General features: G+C 41.4%; 1 protein-coding gene across 5 annotated transcripts in view; it reads left to right on the top strand.

Annotated features, from left to right (window-relative positions):
• ST3GAL3 (ST3 beta-galactoside alpha-2,3-sialyltransferase 3) overlaps positions 1 to 7,444 on the top strand; it is a 251,348-nt gene extending 243,904 nt beyond the window's left edge. For all 5 annotated transcript variants that reach the window (XM_073544500.1, XM_073544499.1, XM_073544501.1 and 2 more), the window contains 3 exons: positions 2,021 to 2,167; positions 5,272 to 5,418; positions 6,430 to 7,444. In XM_073544500.1, coding sequence (XP_073400601.1) covers positions 2,021 to 2,167; positions 5,272 to 5,418; positions 6,430 to 6,519 — 384 coding nt within the window. In that variant the 3' untranslated portion in view covers positions 6,520 to 7,444. The remainder of the gene's footprint in view (positions 1 to 2,020; positions 2,168 to 5,271; positions 5,419 to 6,429) is intronic.
• Positions 7,445 to 22,813: the final 15,369 nt, after the last annotated feature.

Raw genomic sequence — 22,813 nt, 5'->3', positions numbered from 1 at the left:
TCTTCAACTGAGGAACCAGGATGAGTAAAGCTGAGGATGGAGGAATCCAAGAACCGTCAGGAGGGATTGATGGGCAATGATGTCATCCTGTAGATCACAGGAAATCAGAGTCTGACTTCCTGTCTACAGTCATGGCCAAAAGTTTTGAGAATGACACAAATATTATATTTTCACATGATCTGCTGCCCTCTGGTTTTTATGTGTGTTTGTCAGATGTTTTTATCACATACAGAAATATAATTGCAATCATATTATGAGTAACAAAAGGTTATATTGACAGTTAGAATGAGTTAATGCAGCAAGTCAATATTTGCAGTGTTGACCCTTCTTCTTCAGGACCTCAGCAATTCTCCCTGGCATGCTCTCAATCAACTTCTGGATCAAATCCTGACTGATAGCAGTCCATTCTTGCAAAATCAATGCTTTTATTTTGTCTGAATGTTAAGGTTTTTGTTTGTCCACCCGTCTCTTGATGATTGACCACAAGTTCTCAATGGGATTAAGATCTGGGGAGTTTCCAGGCCATGGTCCCAAAATCTCTGTTTTGTTCCCTGAGCCATTTAGTTATCACCTTTGCTTTATGGCAAGGTGCTCCATCATGTTGAAAAAGGCATTGTTGATCGCCAAACTGCTCTTGGACGGTTGGGAGAAGTTGCTCTCGGAGGACATTCTGGTACCATTCTTTATTCATGGCTGTGTTTTTAGGCAAGACTGAGAGAGAGCCCATTCCCTTGGCTGAGAAGTAACCCCACACATGAATGGTTTCAGGATGCTTGACAGTTGGCATGAGACAAGACTGGTGGTAGCGATCACCTGGTCTTCTCCGAATAAGCCGTTTTCCAGATGTCCCAAACAATCGAAAAGGGGATTCATCAGAGAAAATGACTTTACCCCAGTCCTCAGCAGTCCACTCCCTGTACCTCTTGCAGAATATCAGTCTGTCCATGATGTTTTTTCTGGAGAGAAGTGGCTTCTTTGCTGCCCTCCTTGAGACCAGGCCTTGCTCCAAGAGTCTCCAACTCACAGTGCGTGCAGATGCACTCACACCTGCCTGCTGCCATTCCTGAGCAAGCTCTGCACTGCTGGTAGCCCGATCCCGCAGCTGAAACACTTTTAAGAGACGTCCTGGCGCTTGCTGGACTTTCTTGGGCGCCCTGGAGCCTTTTTGGCAACAAGGGAACCTCTCTCCTTGAAGTTCTTGATGATGCGATAGATTGTTGACTGAGGTGCAATCTTTCTAGCTGCGATACTCTTCCCTGTTAGGCCATTTTTGTGCAGTGCAATGATGACTGCACGTGTTTCTTTACAGAAAACCATGGTTAACAGAAGAGAAACAATGGTGCCAAGCACCAGCCTCCTTTTAAAGTGTCCAGTGGTGTCATTCTTACTTAATCATGACAGATTGATCTCCAGCCCTGTCCTCATCAACACCCACACCTGTGTTAATGGAGCAATCACTGAAACAATGTTAGCTGGTCCTTTTAAGGCAGGGCTGAAATGATGTTGAAATGTGTTTTGGGGGATAAAGTTAATTTTCTAGGCAAATATTGACTTTGCAAGTAATTGCTGTTAAGCTGATCACTCTTTATAACATTCTGGAGTATATGCAAATTGCCATTAGAAAAAATGAAGCAGTAGACTTTGTAAAAATTAATATTTGTGTCATTCTCAAAACTTTTGGCCATGACTGTACACAGCAGAGCATGTGCTGGACTGGTAGTCACACCGGGTGTCACATGACCTAGCTGTGCATCATGGAAACATGCAAAATGGATGGATGGAAGAGAGCTGGAATGTAATACTCAGCTCATTTTGCTGATGAGGTACCATTATAAGGGCAAACAAATTAAATTGTTGACATTCTCATTTAAGGTTCCAAGATACATAAACTTATTTTTACCATAAGTGTCTAGATAAGTATATATCTCATTCAGTTTTTGATCTAACATGCAGTGTAAAGAATGGTGGTTTTCATTGATGTGTTTTTTGTTTATGAATTCTTTTTATGTCTCATTATCAGAGTGCTTCAGATGGATTCTGGAAGTCAGTCGCCACTCGGGTACCACGAGAGCCAAATGAGATTCGTATCCTGAACCCATACTTTATCCAAGAAGCTGCATTCAGTTTTATCGGATTGCCATTCAACAACGGGCTTATGGGCAGAGGGGTAAGAGCCAACAGAGATGTGACCGAAGGAGAAAATAATCCCAGAAAGAACTTTTTTTTTTTTACATGGCTGCAACGATGACTTCCCGTCTATACGTGTGACCACTGCAGCCAGTCGTTGGCATCGGCATTCTCGTTTCGTACGCGGCTGAGGCCAAAGAACGGATAATTATAGGATATTTGTGTTATTTTATCGCATTGTCTGCCTCTGGCCAATTTTTTTTTTAGGAACTTGGAAAACATCTTTAAGGAAATAGACCATTAGATCCTGTACGATTTTAGATTCATTAGTTATCCTATAAATTTGATGTACTGATTTATGCTTCTATCTTACCTGAGACATTCGCAAATTGTCCTTGATAGGTCCCAATATAAAGTGGGGATTGGATCAGTCCCGTGACACGTTTGATGACCCGCTCTATGAGGTCGTCCCCCCCAGTTTGGCATTTTCCCAAAGACAAACAAAGGAGTCAGGAAGAAAATAGCCAAACGTTAATGATGGCTAAATGATTATGGTTTAGTTTTAGACAGAGCAGCAGATTTGATCTTGACCCCAGGGGAGTAAAGTGAGTAAGGTTATTCAAAGGGAATTCTGCTTCCCCCTTATCTGTGTTTTGCCTTTTACTGGTCTTTCTTGTATACAATTGATGTCAGTTTTTGTATATTTTGTATAAAGAACAATTCACTTAAAAGTTAAGAAAAAAGGTCTGAGGACCCCCATATGATCTCGCCTAAAAGATGGTCCCGCTGTTGTGACGCCATATCTACAGGTAGTTCTCAAAACTCAAACTTTTACTTTGGGTTTATATCCAATATATAGATAGTGTCTAGGAGAAAAACCTAAATATACGATAAAACACATGGTTTTATTCCGTTCATCAATACGAGTGTCAGGATCCATATGACAGCATATAGGGCATCAGTGCAATCATGATGTTTGGGCCGTAAATGAAAACCTAGAACATTGTCATTCTTCTTGGCTAGGTCACCTCTTAGACCCCACTTTATGCCATTCTCTGCCACGTTTAATCTGTCCCATCTGCTCTGACTCTTACCCACTGATCCAGTCTAGTCATTTTGACATATCCACATCCCCGAGAGAAAAGGATCCGATGCTCCTTGCGGTGTTGAAAAGAACACATTTTAAAATTGCAATCTACAAATAATGTTTCGGTCTACTTTAGACCTTCATCAGCCAGATTGCCACGTGGAAAGCAGTATTACAAATGAAGTACTACGGGAAACGGCTCATATGTTCCTAGACAGCGCTTCATCCAGGGGATTGTGGGCATGACGATTCCTGACAGCACTTCACTTGTAATACATTTTTCTACGTGGCAATTGACTGATGAAGGTCTATAAAGTAGACCGAAACGTTGGTGATGTGGATATGTCAAACTGGCTAGACTGCAGCAGTGGGTAAGAGCCATAGAGCAGATGGGACAAAATAAAAGTGGACTGATCTATAATTACTAGGATAATGTAAGAGAATGGTATAAAGTGGGGTCTGAGAGGCGACCTAGCGAAGAGGAATTACAATGTTCTAGGTTATAATTTACAGCCTCAAACATCATCACCAATAAAGATCATTCTCTTCAACACCACAAGGAGAGCCGGATCTGTTTCTCTTGTTTAGTAAAGGGTGGTTCTCCTCCCATGTACCCACAGATAAGGACGGAGTGACGTTTGTACCCTCTTTACATATCCACATCATTACTCACTGGACACTTCTCCCCAATCTTTGCCATTGACAAGTCTGTATATTTAGAGCTGGTTGATCATACTGCAATAATCCCCCAATCACTCACTTTTTCCCCCCATTGTTCCGTTACCTCCTATGTTGTAAATTTGGGATTGGATGCTTTGCTCTGTAAAGATGTAACGCAACACCTTTTTAATAAAACTTTTTAAAAAAAAAACCTCAACAAACAGGTTAGCAACTCTGAGAAAAAAATAAACTTGTTCTTTTAAAATGTAACGTATGCGTGTCTGCCATGAATGATCCGGTAGATGCCGCTTTCTATACTTTCTGCACCATTCCTGGAGCGCGTCTGGCCATTGCATCTCCTGCCGACACCGCCGCGGCAGCCGGGTGATTGCCGTCTCATGTCCCTGGGAAGCGTTCAGTGAGATTATGGATTTGCTTCTCGGGATGAGTGAATGAGACGGAGAGTTTGTTATGTGTCCTAAGCTCCTGTGCGGTGATTATTGCCAGCTCTTCCATGGTGACATATGGACGATTAATCTCTTCCGGCTGATTTACTGTTTCCATCTGCTCAGTCTGCTATGTTTTGGCCAAGACTATGTAGACACTGAAGAATCTGGCATAACCTTTCTTTCTTCAGCAAGTCAAGGTATTGAGAGGAAAATATCATATGACAATAGTATATCATTATCCTCCGGATCGTTTGCAATCCATTGTGGGTATGTTGGGCTTTTCTTTTATCTTCCGCTGCGGGATGCTTTTTGGCATTCTCCTCGTAACCCAGCCGCTGTTTGATATTATGGCTGTTTTGCTAAGGAGAAAATGAGCCACCCGCGGCCATGACGGTGTAAACTCTTCCCATCCATACGGATGGCGATCCTTGGTATATACATGAGGAGCCAGGACAGGCTTTGTTACACGAATGATGCAACTGATACATTCACAGATTGCAAGCTGCTGTGTTCTCGGGGACTATATTGGCTCCACATGGTATAAGAAGTTATTTTTTTTCTTGTGCATTGGGTCCCAGTGCTGCTATCCTATGGACAGTTACAGATGTCAGTAGCCAGTGGCACGTCCCGTCAGACACTCTATATATCTTATATCACTGGTATGCCGGCTGCGGGAAGCATCGCTGAGGCAGGAGCATAGATTTGCTGGATGGCTATCTATAGATCGTAGTTGTCCTTGTTAAAGGGATAGTAGTAATACTTGAAATTCAGCATTCTACAACCTCCTGTCTGGATACACGACTATATCAGGGATGTAACGTTAGAATTGGATCCCATGGAAAGTCTGTGATTGTGGAATATCGGTTTTTATTTTGCCTTGTTGTTATTGGACGTTGCTTTTTATCCTGCATTTATTTCTTTTCTCTTCTTGTCACTTACGCTCATTAGAACATTCCGACGCTCGGAAGCGTGGCAATCACCATGGCGCTACATAACTGTGACGAGGTGGCGGTAGCAGGATTCGGATACGACATGAACCTTCCCAATGCTCCTCTTCACTATTATGAGACTATCAAGATGGCGGCCATTAAAGAGGTAGAATATACAAAACATACACCTTCTTTTTTTTAATAATAGATTTTCATACCTCCATTTTATCAATTGGACTTATGACATAAATCCTACAAGGATCAGACGACAAATGGAGGAGTCCCACCCTGTGTAACCCCTTGGGGCTATTCAGATGTCTGTGAAACTTGGTCCGAGCACAGACTGCAATCCGCGGGTCTGCTGACCCAAATACGCATATGAGGCTGCCGAGCTCGGGTTAGGAGAGCACGGCCAGTGCATGGATTGCAGTCCATCCTCGGACCGCGATTTCCCGTGGTCTGAATGAGCCCTTATGGTGCAAAGCAGATAATAGGTAAGAAGCGGCTGTCACCGTGCTCGGCTCATCCATGTACTTCATGGCCACTTATCTACCTGAAGCTTATTTTCATTCCAAGTGCGATCCAATATTTTGTCGGGTCGTGCTCTGAACTAAACTAAGCTCGAATCGCACCGGACCAACATTGCTCTATGGGGCCTTGCACATGTCCGGTTTTGAAAAAAAAAATTAAAAATCACTGCATCCCCGAGTTTAATCTGATATTCAGATCACACTCAGAAATGCAAGGCAATGAGTTCATCAAAAAATCAGACTGCACTCGGCTGACATCTGAGTGCAGTCCGATTTCCATGGCCTCACACAATGGAGAATTTTTCTTCTTCATTTTCTCCTCATCCGAATTGGATCACACACTTCTCACCCTCTGATCAACGTGTCATTTGCATAATCGACCCAATTCTCTCGGATGAGAGATTCGACAGATGTCTGCACCTGCCATTGGTGCCATTCTACCCTATATTTTCCCAGTCGTGGCCATGTTCAAGTCCATGTCTGACTACATCTTACGGGGGTGGTCATTGATAGAGCTAGGGTTACCCTACTCTTCATTAGTGGTTAGAAAAAGCCAAGAATAATCACAGAATTATATATGTCATAATTACAGAATTGTATATTTTACATCCCACCTTTTATCCTTTTTTTTGTTATTTTATATCCAGTCTTGGACCCATAATATTCAGAAAGAGAAGGAATTTTTAAGGAAGTTGGTGAAATCTCGTGTAATAAGTGACCTCACCAGCGGCATCTGACTGGAGCAACGAGCGTGACCCGAACAGTAGCCATTCCCGGAGCTGATTGCAGGGGCCCCACTCCACAGACAGGCGTGCATGCCACCAGGGGGCCTGATGTTCTTTGGGACAGCTCGGTGACACAACCCTGCCGCCATGGGAAGAGGAGGCCGTGACAATGGACGCCTCCAGATACATTGTTTTCTCAGAACTGTCCTGCTTTTTTTTTTTATTAGTTAGCAGACACAACTTTATCCAAGAAAAAAAGGATAATAACGTGTAAAAGATTCCCTTGTGCCAAACGTACCTCCGGATGTGGATGGGAGGTGCGAATGGTGAACCGCATACATTTTGAATGTACAAAGTATTATTTTCTAGATATACTTTATTCATGGGACTGTGCCGCCGAGAGACGGGCGGAGGACACGGATACATATGCCGAAGATGCACATACGGACATATCGTCGGCTGCTTCCCGCAGGTTCATTCCCTTGTTGAGAAGAAAACACGACCGTCCAGCGTTGGGGCATTGATGGTGCTGCTATTACCTAGATGGGCCAATATTCAGTCTATCTATATGTTTGTCTTTGACTGTGTTATTATTGGGGGTTTGGGTGGGTTACTTGTATAATTTAAGGCCATTGATCAGTGTTTGAATTACTTGCACCATGAGCGGCGGTCGCTCTGGACTCTTAGTCCGCTCCCACCCTTGTGGTTACGAGGATAGGAAGCATGATCTGATCCCAGGCTCCTATACTGACATATACGTAAATGTGACTCACAAACACATCAGCAATACATTTCATATCATGAAAAGACTGGTCCAGGCCAGCAAAAGACCACCCGCAGCGGTATTACTGACCTGACTGAGGTGGGAGCATTCCACTGCAGCTGGAGAGGAGTCCTGCAACAGGATTACCATTAAACCCCATTTTGTGCCGGAAAATCTGTGTTTGGCTGTTTTATTTACATTACTGTGTTTTGCTGCAATAGTTGCAATGTTCATTATCACAATAACCTGAATAGAACAGATTGCGTTACCATATACAGTACATACATTACTGATCCTGAGTTACATCCTGCATTATACTCCAGAGCTGCACTCACTATTCTGCTGGTGCAGTCACTGTGTACATACATTATATTACTGATCCTGAGTTACATCCTGTATTATACTCCAGAGCTGCACTCACTATTCTGCTGGTGCAGTCACTGTGTACATACATTACATTACTGATCCTGAGTTACATCCTGTATTATACCCCAGAGCTGCACTCACTATTCTGCTGGTGGAGTCACTGTGTACATACATTACATTACTGATCCTGAGTTACATCCTGTATTATACTCCAGAGCTGCACTCACTATTCTGCTAGTGGAGTCACTGTGTACATACATTACATTACTGATCCTGAGTTACATCCTGTATTATACTCCAGAGCTGCACTCACTATTCTGCTGGTGGAGTCACTGTGTACATACATTACATTACTGATCCTGAGTTACATCCTGTATTATACCCCAGAGCTGCACTCACTATTCTGCTGGTGCAGTCACTGTGTACATACATTACATTACTGATCCTGAGTTACATCCTGTATTATACCCTAGAGCTGCACTCACTATTCTGCTGGTGGAGTCACTGTGTACATACATTACACTACTGATCCTGAGTTACATCCTGTATTATACTCCAGAGCTGCACTCACTATTCTGCTGGTGGAGTCACTGTGTACATACATTACATTACTGATCCTGAGTTACATCCTGTATTATACCCCAGAGCTGCACTCACTATTCTGCTGGTGCAGTCACTGTGTACATACATTAAATTACTGATCCTGAGTTACATCCTGTATTATACTCTAGAGCTGCACTCACTATTCTGCTGGTGCAGTCACTGTGCACATACATTACATTACTGATCCTGAGTTACATCCTGTATTATACTCCATAGCTGCACTCACTATTCTGCTGGTGGAGTCACTGTGTACATACATTACATTACTGATCCTGAGTTACATCCTGTATTATACCCTAGAGCTGCACTCACTATTCTGCTGGTGCAGTCACTGTGTACATACATTACATTACTGATCCTGAGTTACATCCTGTATTATACCCCAGAGCTGCACTCACTATTCTGCTGGTGGAGTCACTGTGTACATACATTACATTACTGATCCTGAGTTACATCCTGTATTATACTCCAGAGCTGCACTCACTATTCTGCTAGTGGAGTCACTGTGTACATACATTACATTACTGATCCTGAGTTACATCCTGTATTATACTCCAGAGCTGCACTCACTATTCTGCTGGTGGAGTCACTGTGTACATACATTACTGATCCTGAGTTACATCCTGTATTATACCCCAGAGCTGCACTCACTATTCTGCTGGTGCAGTCACTGTGTACATACATTACATTACTGATCCTGAGTTACATCCTGTATTATACCCTAGAGCTGCACTCACTATTCTGCTGGTGGAGTCACTGTGTACATACATTACACTACTGATCCTGAGTTACATCCTGTATTATACTCCAGAGCTGCACTCACTATTCTGCTGGTGGAGTCACTGTGTACATACATTACATTACTGATCCTGAGTTACATCCTGTATTATACCCCAGAGCTGCACTCACTATTCTGCTGGTGCAGTCACTGTGTACATACATTAAATTACTGATCCTGAGTTACATCCTGTATTATACTGTAGAGCTGCACTCACTATTCTGCTGGTGCAGTCACTGTGCACATACATTACATTACTGATCCTGAGTTACATCCTGTATTATACTCCATAGCTGCACTCACTATTCTGCTGGTGGAGTCACTGTGTACATACATTACATTACTGATCCTGAGTTACATCCTGTATTATACCCTAGAGCTGCACTCACTATTCTGCTGGTGCAGTCACTGTGTACATACATTACATTACTGATCCTGAGTTACCTCCTGTATTATACTCTAGAGCTGCACTCACTATTCTGCTGGTGCAGTCACTGTGTACATACATTACTGATCCTGAGTTACATCCTGTATTATACTCCAGAGCTGCACTCACTGTTACTTATCCTGCTTTGATCTGGAGTTACAGCATGTACTACTCTCCATACACTATTCTGTATGCTTCAGAGCTTAAATCTCCCATCATTTACTACTGATGGTTTATAGACTATTAGCAGAATTCCCGCACAATCTTTGATCATAAAACACAAGTGATCCTTGATAACTTCTAAACTTAGATGGAAGGTAAAAAAAAAATCAATGTATTTCCAGTTTCCGAAAAACTCTTGTTCCCCAGTTGCAGTTTGTTTAAATAGCAAACAAACAATGCCTTACTCAAACTCCCCAGGTCCAGTACTGCAGACCGTTACTGAGGTTAGTGGTTCCGAGGGCAAAGCTTCTGCACTCACTAATCGGCCGCAGGGCTGTTGACGTGTCATCAGTGCTGTATAGACAATAAGACAACGGAAGCAGCGGTGGAGACTTATCACTGGACCTGGGGATGGTGAGTAAGACTCAGTCTGTATGTAAAACAAACTGAGCAGCCGAGGGACCCTTTTAAGGAATAAAGAAGAGCCTATTACAGCCAAAATAGATTGACAAGTGTGTATAATACTGCCCCATACATTGGCCTTCACTGCTGCACATAGGACCATGGTCACATTGAGTAATCACTTTATGGCAGTTTTTGGAGTAACCTGAGTTTTAAAAAGTCGTAATTTTCAGAAAAATGAAAGCGAAAACTATGCAAAATGTCTAACTTTTTGTCACCATTCTTACCATCAGAGGGTGTAGCTAGAAAGTGATGCAAGTTTTGGCACAAATTTACGTCCTTTGATATCAGTCATGAGTCTTTTAATAAGTTTGATGCAATCTATTCAAACAATGTTTTGGGTTTTTTTTGGCTGGCGTATGAAATGCCTGTGCTAATGAATCTACCTCTATGTGTTTAGACTGTGCGAGGCCACACAGGAGCAGACGCACGATACCCTTTTCCTTAGTTAGAAACAAGGACGGCTCTGATAAATGCCGTATTCACAGGGCCTTGTTAATTGCGGCTCGTGTAACACAAACACTTCAGCTTCTTAATGTCACTGACTGCATCTGACCATACAAGACCGGCCTCGCCGACATCGGCTGCACAAACTCCTACCTGCTGCTACAAGTAATCTAAGTTTGAGGGAATTGCCTTTAAAGCTATTGTCCAGTCTGTCTAATAGATTTTAACAAGAGTAGCCATGGTCATTACTGCAGTATAAATGTAGCATTAGGTGGCGGCCATCCCCATAGAATCCCCATATCCATCCATTTCACCAATTTTATAAGAAACACACTATAGATAGACCTCCTTATCACTTTATGACACCATTTGGAAGCCTTAAAGGGAATGCGTCAGTAGGATCAACCCTCCTAAGTCGTCTTTATAGGCATGTAGGTCTTAGGAAGCTGAATAAAATGATACCTTGATATCTGAAATACGACGTTTTATTCCAGAGAAATCCAAGTTTTTCTTAATATGTAAATGAGCTGTTAAGTTCTACGGGTGGAACACAGATATTAATAAGTTCATTTACATATTAAGACAAAATGTGAATTTCTCAGGAATAAAAAATCGGATCACAGATATCAAGGTATCATTGTATTCAGCTTCCTATGACCTACATGCCCATATAGACGGTTTAGGAGGGTTGATCCTACTGATCGATTCCCTTTAAACTGGTGTGGAAACATAGGCTGAGGTATGTTGAAATCCAACATGTAAGGGGCTGATCTTGATGGAAATAAATACATTTGGCCCAAATAAATGTAATATGTTTGAACATCTAAACCTATTAGATGATCTTTGGTGAAACTAACTGGCACAATGCTCTAAACTGCAAATGTTAACGCTTAGATACAAAAACTATTTTGGCATTTTGTGCATAGACGTAATCCCCACTAATGACAACCGGCTGTAATGGAACAGAAACATAAATTTACAAAGTTGTAGTGCAATCCATATCTGTTTATATTAATTTCCACTTTCCCACATAATTGAGAAGTACCGTACAAGTCATTCACATAGCTGCACTGACCTACGCCTAACATTAAAGTGAATCTGTCAGCAGGATTTTCCTATATAATCTGAGAGCAGCATAATGTAAGAACTGAGACTCTGATTCCAGGGATGAGTCACTTATTAGTTTGTGTGCCATAGTTTCAATACAATCATTGTTTTATCAGCAGGAGATTATCATTGCAGGACTATATGTCGCATGCCAGGAAGTCCCATTGATATATTTAACTCCACCACTGATTGGCATCTTGCTGAAAGAGTACCCAGGAAGCTTCTAATCAGAGGTGTGGGCGGGGTTATACACAGCTCAGCATTTGAGCACTGCTGCCTCTACAGCAGAGAAAACAGGGATTTTATCCAAACTACTACAAGCAGCCCAGTAAGTGACACATCGCTGGAATCAGGGTCTCTACCCCTATATCATGCTGCTGTCAGATTACATAGCAAAAACTTGATTCATTCTTAATAACAAACTGTTATAGACTTACCAATGAAATTACACATCTAATACAATATAAATCCCCTACAATAGCCACGGATGCGGCCAGTAATGTGGAACCATTGTATTGTGCAGCATGATTTTGTGAGTTCCAGTGGAAAAAAATATAAAGAGAAGTGACGCAAAAGTTTCTAATTACGTTGCCCTGATGTGTTCTGCTTGCGCCAATCTAAAGCCTCCGCCATCATGTATCTAGCGGGTGGTCAGATGCTTGATATCAAAATGGCAAGCACAGTATAAACTCACCCGCTGCCGCGTGGGATGCTGGCGTCACTAGAACAGGCTTGTTTAAGCGATAATGTAAATCTTACACATAGGTAAATGAGGTTTACCTCCAGCTGCCAGCTTGTTTATAGCACATTGATTAGCCTTAGTATTCTCGGCTCAGAGAGCGTGCCCGGCTGGGTTTCATGTCAGACGCTTTGTGGTAGAGGTGCATGAAGAGAGGAGGATTTGCTAAAAAGCCCAAATGCTGAAAATGTCTGATGCAGGGGCCGACGCATCATTGGTGCAACCTGGGGCCCAAGAGATAAAGGGGCCAATACCACGTCCAAAGGGGGTGGTATTGTGCTTTACGGTGAACTGTTGCACTGTAGAGGGTTCACATACCGTTCTTGCACATTGACCATTTTTGGTCTGTGTCCGCCGCTGGTCTGATGTACACTGTCCACTCATGGAGTATAAAACGGCGGCATCTTCGCCCCTCCAAATAGTTACCAGCAGCACTGACACCGCTCAATGTGAGACCGGGGAAGACCAGACCAGAAATGTTGTCATTGAGCTCTACTTTTACCAATCCAAGAAGTGATTAGCACATACTAAAAAAAAAAATCCCATGCTGCAATTTATCTATATCTACAGCTCTGGCAAAAATTAAGAGACCACTTCCAAATGTTCAGTTTGTCTAATTTCTCTCTTTATAGGTATATTTTTGAGTAAAATATAAATTATTTTAGTCTACAAACTTCTGGCATGTCTCCGAATTTCCAAGCACTAAATTTTGTATTTTTTTCCCTGACAAAGAAAAATGGTCAAAACTAAAAAAAGAAAAAACCCCCCAGTGTTTTCAGACCTCCAATAATGCTAAGAAAACAAGTTCATAATCATTTAGAAACAACAACACTAATGTTTTAACTCGGGAAGAGTTTAGAAATCAATATTTTGTGTAATAAACGTGATTTTTGAAAAAGGCTTTCATGTGTCCCTGCATGCTTGCCACCAGTCTTTCACTCTGCTTTTGGCTCAAAAAATTAAGCCGTTCTTCTTTGATGGCTTGTGAGTATCCATCACCCTCTTGATTACATTCCAGAGGTTTTCAATGGGGTTCAGGTCTGGAGAATGGGCTGGCCGTGACAAGGTTTTGATGTGGCGGTCTCTTAATTTTTTCCAGAGCTGTATCTCTCTCTCTCTCTATATATATATATATATACACAGTGGGTACGGAAAGTATTCAGACCCCTTTAAATTTTTCACTCTTTGTTTCATTGCAGCCATTTAGTAAATTCAAAAAAGTTCATTTTTTTCTCATTAGTGTACATTCTGCACCCCATCTAGACTGAAAAAAACAGAAATGTAGAAATTTTTGCAAATTTATTAAAAAAGAAAAACTGAAATATCACATAGTCATAAGTATTCAGACCATTTGCTCAGTATTGAGTAGAAGCACCTTTTGAGCTAGTACAGCCAGGAGTTGTCTTGGGAATGATGCAACACGTTTTTCACACCTGGATTTGGGGATCCTCGGCCATTCCTTGCAGATCCTTCCAGTTCCGTCAGGTTGAATGGTGAACGTTGGTGGACAGCCATTTTCAGGTCTCTCCAGAGATGCTCAATTGGGTTTAGGTCAGGGCTCTAGCTGGGCCAGTCAAGAATGGTCACAGAGTTGTTCTGAAGCCACTCCTTTGTTATTTTAGCTGTGTGCTTAGGGTCATTGTCTTGTTGGAAGGTGAACCTTCGACTAAGTCTGAGGTCCAGAGGACTCTGGAAGAAGTTTTCATTCAGGATCTCTGTACTTGGCCGCATTCATGTTTCCTTCAATTGCAACCAGTCGTCCTGTCCCTGCAGCTGAAAAATACCCCCATAGTATGATACTGCCACCACCGTGTTTCACTTTTGGGATTGTATTGGGCAGGTGATGAGCTCTGCCTGGTTTTCTCCACACATACCTCTTAGAATTATCACCAAAAAGTTCTATCTTCATCTCATCAGACCAGAAAATCTTATTTCTCATAGTCTGGGAATCCTTCATGTGTTTTTTAGCAAACTCTATGCGGGCTTTCATATGTCTGGCACTGAGGAGAGGCTTCCGTCAGGCCACTCTGCCATAAAGACCCGACTGGTGGAGGGATGCAGTGATAGTTGAGTTTGTGGAACTTTCTCCCATCTCCCTACTGCATCTCTGGAGCTCAGCCACAATGATCTTGGGGTTCTTTGTAATATAATAATTATATATTTATATATATATATATGTACAGGGTGGGACATTTATATGGATACACCTAAATAAAATGGGAATGGACCTGGAGACTTGAATTCATTTAGGTTAGCTAAGTGTTTCCTCACTATCTTTCTGTTTATAGATATCCTGGATTCTTCTATTCCCTTAATAGGACAGTGAATAACAGTTGGTGTTACATTTCCTTTTGCATCTGTTTTCTCTCAGAAAGGAAATGTAACACCAACTGTTATTCACTGTCCTATTAAGGGAATAGAAGAATCCAGGATATCTATAAACAGAAAGATAGTGAGAAAACACTTAGCTAACCTAAATGAATTCAAGTCTCCAGGTCCAGATGAATTACACCCCAGAGTACTGAAGGAGATAGCAGAAGAAATTTTTGAACCCCTCTCCATAATCTTTGAAAATTCTTGGAGAACAGGAGAAGTGCCAGAAGACTGGAGAAGAGCAAATGTTGTTCCTATCTTCAAAAAGGGGAAGAAGGTGAACCCAGGCAACTATAGGCCGGTGAGTCTGACTTCTATACCAGGAAAGATCTTTGAACAAATTATTAAACAACATGTATGTCAATACCTGGATAAGAATGAAGTGATTAAACAGAGTCAGCATGGGTATGTAACTAATAAGTCATGTCAGACTAACTTAATTTCCTTCTATGACGGTATCACTGATTGGGTGGATCAAGGAAATGCTGTAGATATAGTATATCTTGACTTCAGCAAAGCATTTGACAAAGTCTCTCATACAATCCTTATTGAAAAAATGACTAAGTATGGAATGGACAAGGCAACTGTTAGGTGGATTCATAACTGGCTTTGTGATCGGACCCAAAGAGTGGTCGTAAATGGCTGCACATCCAGTTGGAAGAATGTCTCAAGTGGGGTACCACAGGGCTCTGTCCTGGGCCCTGTATTGTTCAACATCTTTATCAACGATTTAGATGAAGGAATTGAGGGTAAACTGATTAAATTTGCTGATGACACAAAGCTAGGAGGGATAGCTAATACTAGAGAAGAGAGAGAGGATTCAAAAAGATTTAAATAAACTGGAGAAGTGGGCAGCAACTAACAGAATGGTTTTTAACAGGGAGAAATGCAAAGTACTACATCTGGGCAATAAAAATGAAAAAAGCATATATAGAATGGGAGGAATAGGGCTAAGTGACAGCACATGTGAAAAAGACTTGGGTATACTAATAGATCACAGACTGAATATGAGTCAACAGTGTGAGGCAGCAGCAAAAAGGCAAATGCAATTCTAGGATGTATTAACAGAAGCATACAGTCTAGATCACGTGAAGTCATTATTTCCCTCTACTCCTCTTTGGTCAGACCTCATCTGGAATATTGTGTCCAGTTTTGGGCACCACATTTTAAAAAAGACATCAACAAACTGGAGCAAGTTCAGAAAAGAGCGACCAGAATGGTGACCGGTCTGCAAACCCTGTCTTATGAGGAAAGGTTGCAGGATTTGGGAATGTTTAGTTTGCAAAAGAGAAGACTGAGAGGAGACTTAATAGCTGTCTACAAATATCTAAAGGGCTGTCACATTGTAGAAGGATCAACTTTATTCTCATTTGCACAAGGAAAGACTAGAAGCAATGGGATGAAACTGAATGGGAGGAGACACAGATTAGATATTAGAAAAAACTTTTTGACAGTTAGAGTGATCAATGAGTGGAACAGGCTGCCACGAGAAGTTGTGAGTTCTCCTTCAATGGAAGTCTTCAAACAGAGGCTGGACAGACATCTGACTAGGATGATTTAGCGAATCCTGCTTTGAGCAGGGGGTTGGACCAGATGGCCCAGGAGGTCCCTTCCAACTCTACGATTCTATGATTCTATGGTGATATCAACTTTCTGTTTGTGGCACATTAGTATATGGGAGGGGGAAAACCTTTCAAGAAGGGTGATGACCATGGCGGCCATTTTGAAGTCAGCCATTTTGGATCTAACTATTTTTTTCAATGGGAAGAGGGTCATGTGACACATCAAACTTAATGAGAATTTCACAAGAAAAACAATGGTGTGCTTGGTTTTAACATAACTATTTTTTCATGAGTTATTTACAAGTTTATGACCACTTATAAAATGTGTTCAAAGTGCTGACCATTGTGTTGGATTGTCAAAGCAACCCTCTTCTCCCACTCTTGACACACTCATAGCAACACCGCAGAAGAAATGCTAGCACAGGCTGCCAGTATCCGTTGTTTCAGATGCTGCACATCTTGTATCTTCACAGCATAGACAATTGCTGTCAGATGACCCCAAAGATAAAAGTCTAAGGGGGTCAGATCTGGAGACCTTGGTGGCCATTCAACTAGCCCACGACAACCTATCCACTTTCCAGGAAACTGTTCATGTAGGAATGCTCGGACCTGACACCCATGATTGATGGAATGGTGTGGTATATGGGGTACAAAGATAGTGGGGTCATTCTTCATCAATGGAAACCTCAATGCCACTGGATATCTGAAATTGCTCCATGATGATGTGTTGCCCTCGTTATGCACTGAAGATGGCACGTTCCCTGAGTGTTTCCAGCAAGATGGTGCACCACCACATTATGGGTGTCAGGTCCGAGCATTCCTACAAGGAATCTGACCCCGTTAGACTAGCATATCTTCTGCGGTGTTACTATCACTGTGTCAAGAGTGGGAGAAGAGGGTTTCATTGACAATCCAACCCAATGGGCAGCACTTTGAACACATTTTATAAGTGGTCATAAACTTGTTAATAACTCATGAAAGAATAAAGTTCTTTGTTTTTCTTGTGAATGTCACATGACCCTCTTCAATGTGGAAAAAAAATTGGATCCAAAATGGCCGCCATGGTCACCACCCATCTTGAAAAGTTTCCCCCTCCCATATACTAATGTGCCACATACAGGAAGTTGATATCACTAACCATTCCCATTTTATTTAGGTGTATCCATATAAATATCTCACCCCGTATAATAATATATCAAAGACCTCTCAAATAAGCAAGTAGTATAGAAAATTCTAATACAATTATTAAATGGGTTTACACCTTTCACAGTTTATTGCTCCAAAGGCTCAGGAATGCAAAATAAATAAATAAAGTTCTTACCTTCCCAGGGTCCTGGGTTGTTTCTCGCAGATGTTCCAATCCTTGTTCATTGGCTGCAGCGCTGACATCACATTAACAGCGCTGCAGCCAAACATTGAGCTCAGCGGCTCATGTAGATGGCACAAGCCGCCGCTAAGCTCAGTAATTTGCCCCAACATTCTTGGAGTAACATCACCGCTGCTGCCGATCATGAAAGACTATCAGCATTAAGAGGCAACGTTAAGATATTGGGAGGGTAAAGGTGAGTAAGAACTCCGTTTTTTATTTTTTGCCTCTGTGAGATTTTTTTTTGTCATGTGAACGTAAAACATTTGTTCATTGGGTGAAATTATGTTTCGCGCAGCGTAAAAGATCGTCATTCTCGGTTGTGCATCGTTTTGTATAAACGGGACTCGTGCTGCCGAGAACCATGGCGGCCTATGTGCAATGAGCCATCTAGTATAGTATCTAGTTTAGTAAAGATCGCTCAGAGCACACGGCTCACTTTGGTATGCCGGCAGTAAAACGACGGCCAATCGGTAAACATTTTGTGGTTTTGTGCCGCTGGTAAATCTGTGTAAACAGATTTTTAAGTTTTATGCTAAAGTGGAAAAAAAAGTTTCAGCATTTTGGAGAAATCACAAATATATAAAATATTTTTTCACAAATCAGGTTTTTTGGAAGGTTAATGTTACAGATAGATCACGGACCCAGTGCAATTAATATGCATGTTCACGTGTCCTTTCTGTGTGATAAAATTGTCTACAAGAAAAAAAAAAGAGACATTTCCTACTTTGTTTCGTGTTGCGGAATAAACTCGCCGATGCAAGTAAAAATGGATCGCACACCAAAGTCATATGTACAGTTGTGGCCAAAAGTATTGACACCCCTGCAATTTTGTCAGATAATACTCAGTTTCTTCCTGAAAATGATTGCAAACACAAATTCTTTGGTATTATTATCTTCATTTAATTTGTCTTAAATGAAAAAACACAAAAGAGAATGAACCAAAAAGCAAAACATTGATCATTTCACACAAAACTCCAAAAATGGGCCAGATAAAAGTATTGGCACCCTCAGCCTAATACTTGGTTGCATGACCTTTAGCCAAAATAACTGCGACCAACCGCTTCCGGTAACCATCAATGAGTTTCTTACAATGCTCTGCTGGAATTTTAGAACATTCTTCTTTGGCAAACTGCTCCAGGTCCCTGATATTAGAAGGGTGCCTTCTCCAAACTGCCATTTTTAGATCTCTCCACAGGTGTTCTATGGGATTCAGGTCTGGACTCATTGCTGGCCACCTTAAAAGTCTCCAGTGCTTTCTGTCAAACCATTTTCTAGTGCTTTTTGAAGTGTGTTTTGGGTCATTGTCCTGCTGGAAGACCCATGTCTTCTGAGGGAGACCCAGCTTTCTCACACTGGGCCCTACATTATGCTGCAAAATTTGTTGGTAGTCTTCAGACTTCATAATGCCATGCACACGGTCAAGCAGTCCAGTGCCAGAGGCAGCAAAGCAACCCCAAAACATCAGGGAACCTCCGCCATGTTTGACTGTAGGGACCGTGTTCTTTTCTTTGCCTCTTTTTTTTCTCCTCTTAACTCTATGTTGATGCCTTTGCCCAAAAAGCTCTACTTTTGTCTCATCTGACCAGAGAACATTTTTCCAAAACGTTTTAGGCTATTTCAGGTAAGTTTTGGCAAACTCCAGCCTGGCTTTTTTATGTCTGGGGTAAGAAGTGGGGTCTTCCTGGGTCTCCTACCATACAGTCCCTTTTCATTCAGACTCCGGCGGATAGTACGGGTTGACACTGCTGTACCCTCGGACTGCAGGGCAGCTTGAACTTGGTTGGATGTTAGTCGAGGTTCTTTATCCAACATCCGCACAATCTTGCGTTGAAATCTCTTGTCAATTTTTCTTTTCCGTCCACATCTAGGGAGGTTAGCCACAGTGCCATGGGCTTTACACTTCTTGATGACACTGCGCACGGTAGACACAGGAACATTCAGGTCTTTGGAGATGGACTTGTAGCCTTGAGATTGCTCATGCTTCCTCACAATTTGGTTTCTCAAGTCCTCAGACAGTTCTTTGGTCTTCTTTCTTTTCTCCATGCTCAATGTGGTACACACAAGGACACAGGACAGAGGTTGAGTCAACTTTAATCCATGTCAACTGGCTGCAAGTGTGATTTAGTTATTGCCAACACCTGTTAGGTGCCACAGGTAAGTTACAGGTGCTGTTAATTACACAAATTAGAGAAGAATCACATGATTTTTCGAACAGAGCCAATACTTTTGTCCACCCTCTTTTTTATGTTTGGTGTGGAATTAAATCCAATTTGGCTTTAGGACAATTCTTTTTGTGTTTTTTCATTTAAGACAAATTAAATGAAGATAATAATACCAAAGAATTTGTGTTTGCAATCATTTTCAGGAAGAAACTGAGTATTATCTGACAGAATTGCAGGGGTGTCAATACTTTTGGCCACAACTGTATGCAGTTCATACTTTACTATGCAATGGTTAAACAAAATTCAAATTTTTTTTTTCTTCCTATGAGAAAAACAGATGCAACAAGGATTGCAAAAAATGCCAGAAGAACCAAAAATGCATCCACCATGCAAAAAAGCACCACAATTTTAACATCGGAAGAAAAAAAAAAGATGTGTGAAACTAGTCTAAATAAGGCAAGGATTAGCAGCATTAAAAGAATACCGGAAAACATTATAAAGATAGGCTAAGACTAATTTCATTGTATAACTATCATAGTATCCTATCTAGTTAATATTAATGGACTGCATGAAAAGAAACTCCAATATCACAATGTTCAACTATAGAAAGAATGGAGTGCTGACTTCATAATCATAATAAAGTAGAAATCATTTATTAAATCACAAAATTATGAACATGATCATCTTGGTCAAGAAAACTTACCCATATTAAGGTGCTAGTGCAATAAAGTAATCCCAAGAGACCACCCCGACGCGCGTTTTGCATTTTCTTTCTTAAAGGGTGAGTTTTTTTGACAAAAATAATTATATTTATATAGCTTGGATTAGGGATTGAATTCTCGTGATTGACCAGCAAACATAACGCGATAGCACTGATCGGAACACTTGTAAACGCACATGCTTGTCTACATCAGGTGGTGTCTTATACCATGCAGGAGCAGGGATTCTCACCAGATTTACTGTATTAAATCCCATGCTTTTGTGATGATTTTCTGATTTATGCTGCCCATTCACGACCTTGTTGTATAATTAACTCCTCCCAAGGTGACATATATTGTTTCCTCTTTCATGTTCACCTATTTTTTCATCATGTTCATAATTTTGTGATTAATAATTGATTTCCACTTTATTGTATTTATGAAGTCAGCACTCCATTGTCATAAGGATAAGCTGTAGCAGCATGGTGGGTAAGGGCAGGGGTGGGCATATCATGGGTGCAGCCACATTGGGGCCCAAGCGGAAGGGGGCCACGTTCACCTCCAAAGGAGGGGAAATTATGCATCATGATGATTGGACTGCAAAGGGCCCGTATACAGTTCTTGCACAGGGACCTCTCCCGTCCGCGTCCTCCCTTGGATAAGAGTCAGTAACTGAAGTAATAAACATATAATTGAGAAGACACAATCACAAGATGGGATGTTCTGCAGAAATAAAATGCACATGGACACCAGGAGTCTTCATCGACTCGATGGCATCCATCATCGGTATCCTCAACCATAAATATGCATCAACATGAATTACTGTTTGTAAACTACAATATTTCTGCAGAAAAATAATTCAGCATCTGCACAAAATTGGCTTCGGGCTACTACACGAAAAGTGAGTTTGATTAAAGGAAAATTTCCGGTCCAACCGGCCTTCTCCGGAGCTTGATGCGGTCACCGTCAGTTCTTGCAGCAAGAAAAGCCAGAAAGACATTGGTTCCCACACAACACCCGCTCTTGTGGGGCAGTGTCTTCCCGCGTAGCAGGTGGTTGCATTTTTATGTTGATTTGGTTGTGAGGTTAGAAGTTCAGGCGCATTGTACCGCTCCTATTAAGGACAGTATTTCCACGCCTGTTGGATCTACTGTACAACACGGGCTGAAAATGTAAGACTCGGAGGTTGTATTTGGCAGGGCGTGGAATGGAGGGTGTTGCAGGAATTTGGCACACAGCGAAAGAAAATTTTCAGCAAAGGCAAAACGACCATAGGGAACACTCCCTCGCGTGCAAAGATTAGGAACTCCTGTTTTCTGAATGAATGCACACAGCTTCAAGTGACTCATTCTGCCTCTTGAACTGCAAAGACAAATATTTATGGAAAAACTAATGTTCCTTGAAGAATTTGGCAGATCGCTCGAAGGAGGAGCAAGTCTTGGAAGCGCTGTGGTGCCGTCATACCGCTACTAGCCAAATCCCCTCCGCCCACTTTGCGTATAGACACTGGCGAATAATCTCATATTCAGTCCAACACAATCGTACCGGAAATTATTGAAGCTTGCATTACAATAACTCTTTAATAACCAAGTTGATATTTCTTTCCCAAGATTTCCTTTAGAGTCTCACTTTAAGATACAATAGTAAACAGTTTTGCTTTTGTTTGTTTTCTATAATTGCAATTATAGTATTATATCCAATATCTCCGATACTGACCGGCCAAATAAGGAAAATGGGAATTAAAAACGGAAAGAGTATCCATTCGATTGGGATACGGCCAAAGTCCTGGGACGTACTGGTGTCACTGGTATGAAACTCACATAGCAGGTAATAATTACACTAAAACTATCAGATTCACAACATTTTACAACAAATTCAGTTTTTTATCAAAACAGTCAGATACAAACTTTTTGCACCATTTGGTAATCATGAAAGGGTAACTGTACTTTCAAGCAATTTTCAACATGTCGAGTGTGTACAGCCATGGCCAAAAGTTTCGAGACTGATTCAAGTTTTGGTTTTCACAAAATGTTAATCTTTTAGTTGGACGTTTCTTTGGTTACTGAAGGAGAATTATAAACTTTTTGTAAGTTTTAAACTTTTATTGACAGATACATCAAGTTTATGGAAAGACTCAATATTTACAGGATTGACTCTTACTTCTTCAGACTTTCGCCCTGACAGCTGTGTCTCAGCTTCTGGGTGTCATGCACAGGAATAAGTACTCTGTAGCGACTCGCATCCGAACAGTAACAGCACAATTACACATGCACTTTGTACAAACCACT

The sequence above is a fragment of the Dendrobates tinctorius genome, unplaced genomic scaffold, assembly GCF_039654945.1.
Source record: "Dendrobates tinctorius isolate UK_male_01 unplaced genomic scaffold, ASM3965494v1 ptg000138l, whole genome shotgun sequence".
NCBI classification, from domain to species: Eukaryota; Metazoa; Chordata; class Amphibia; order Anura; family Dendrobatidae; genus Dendrobates; species Dendrobates tinctorius.
This window is presented reverse-complemented; position numbering and strand designations above follow the sequence as displayed.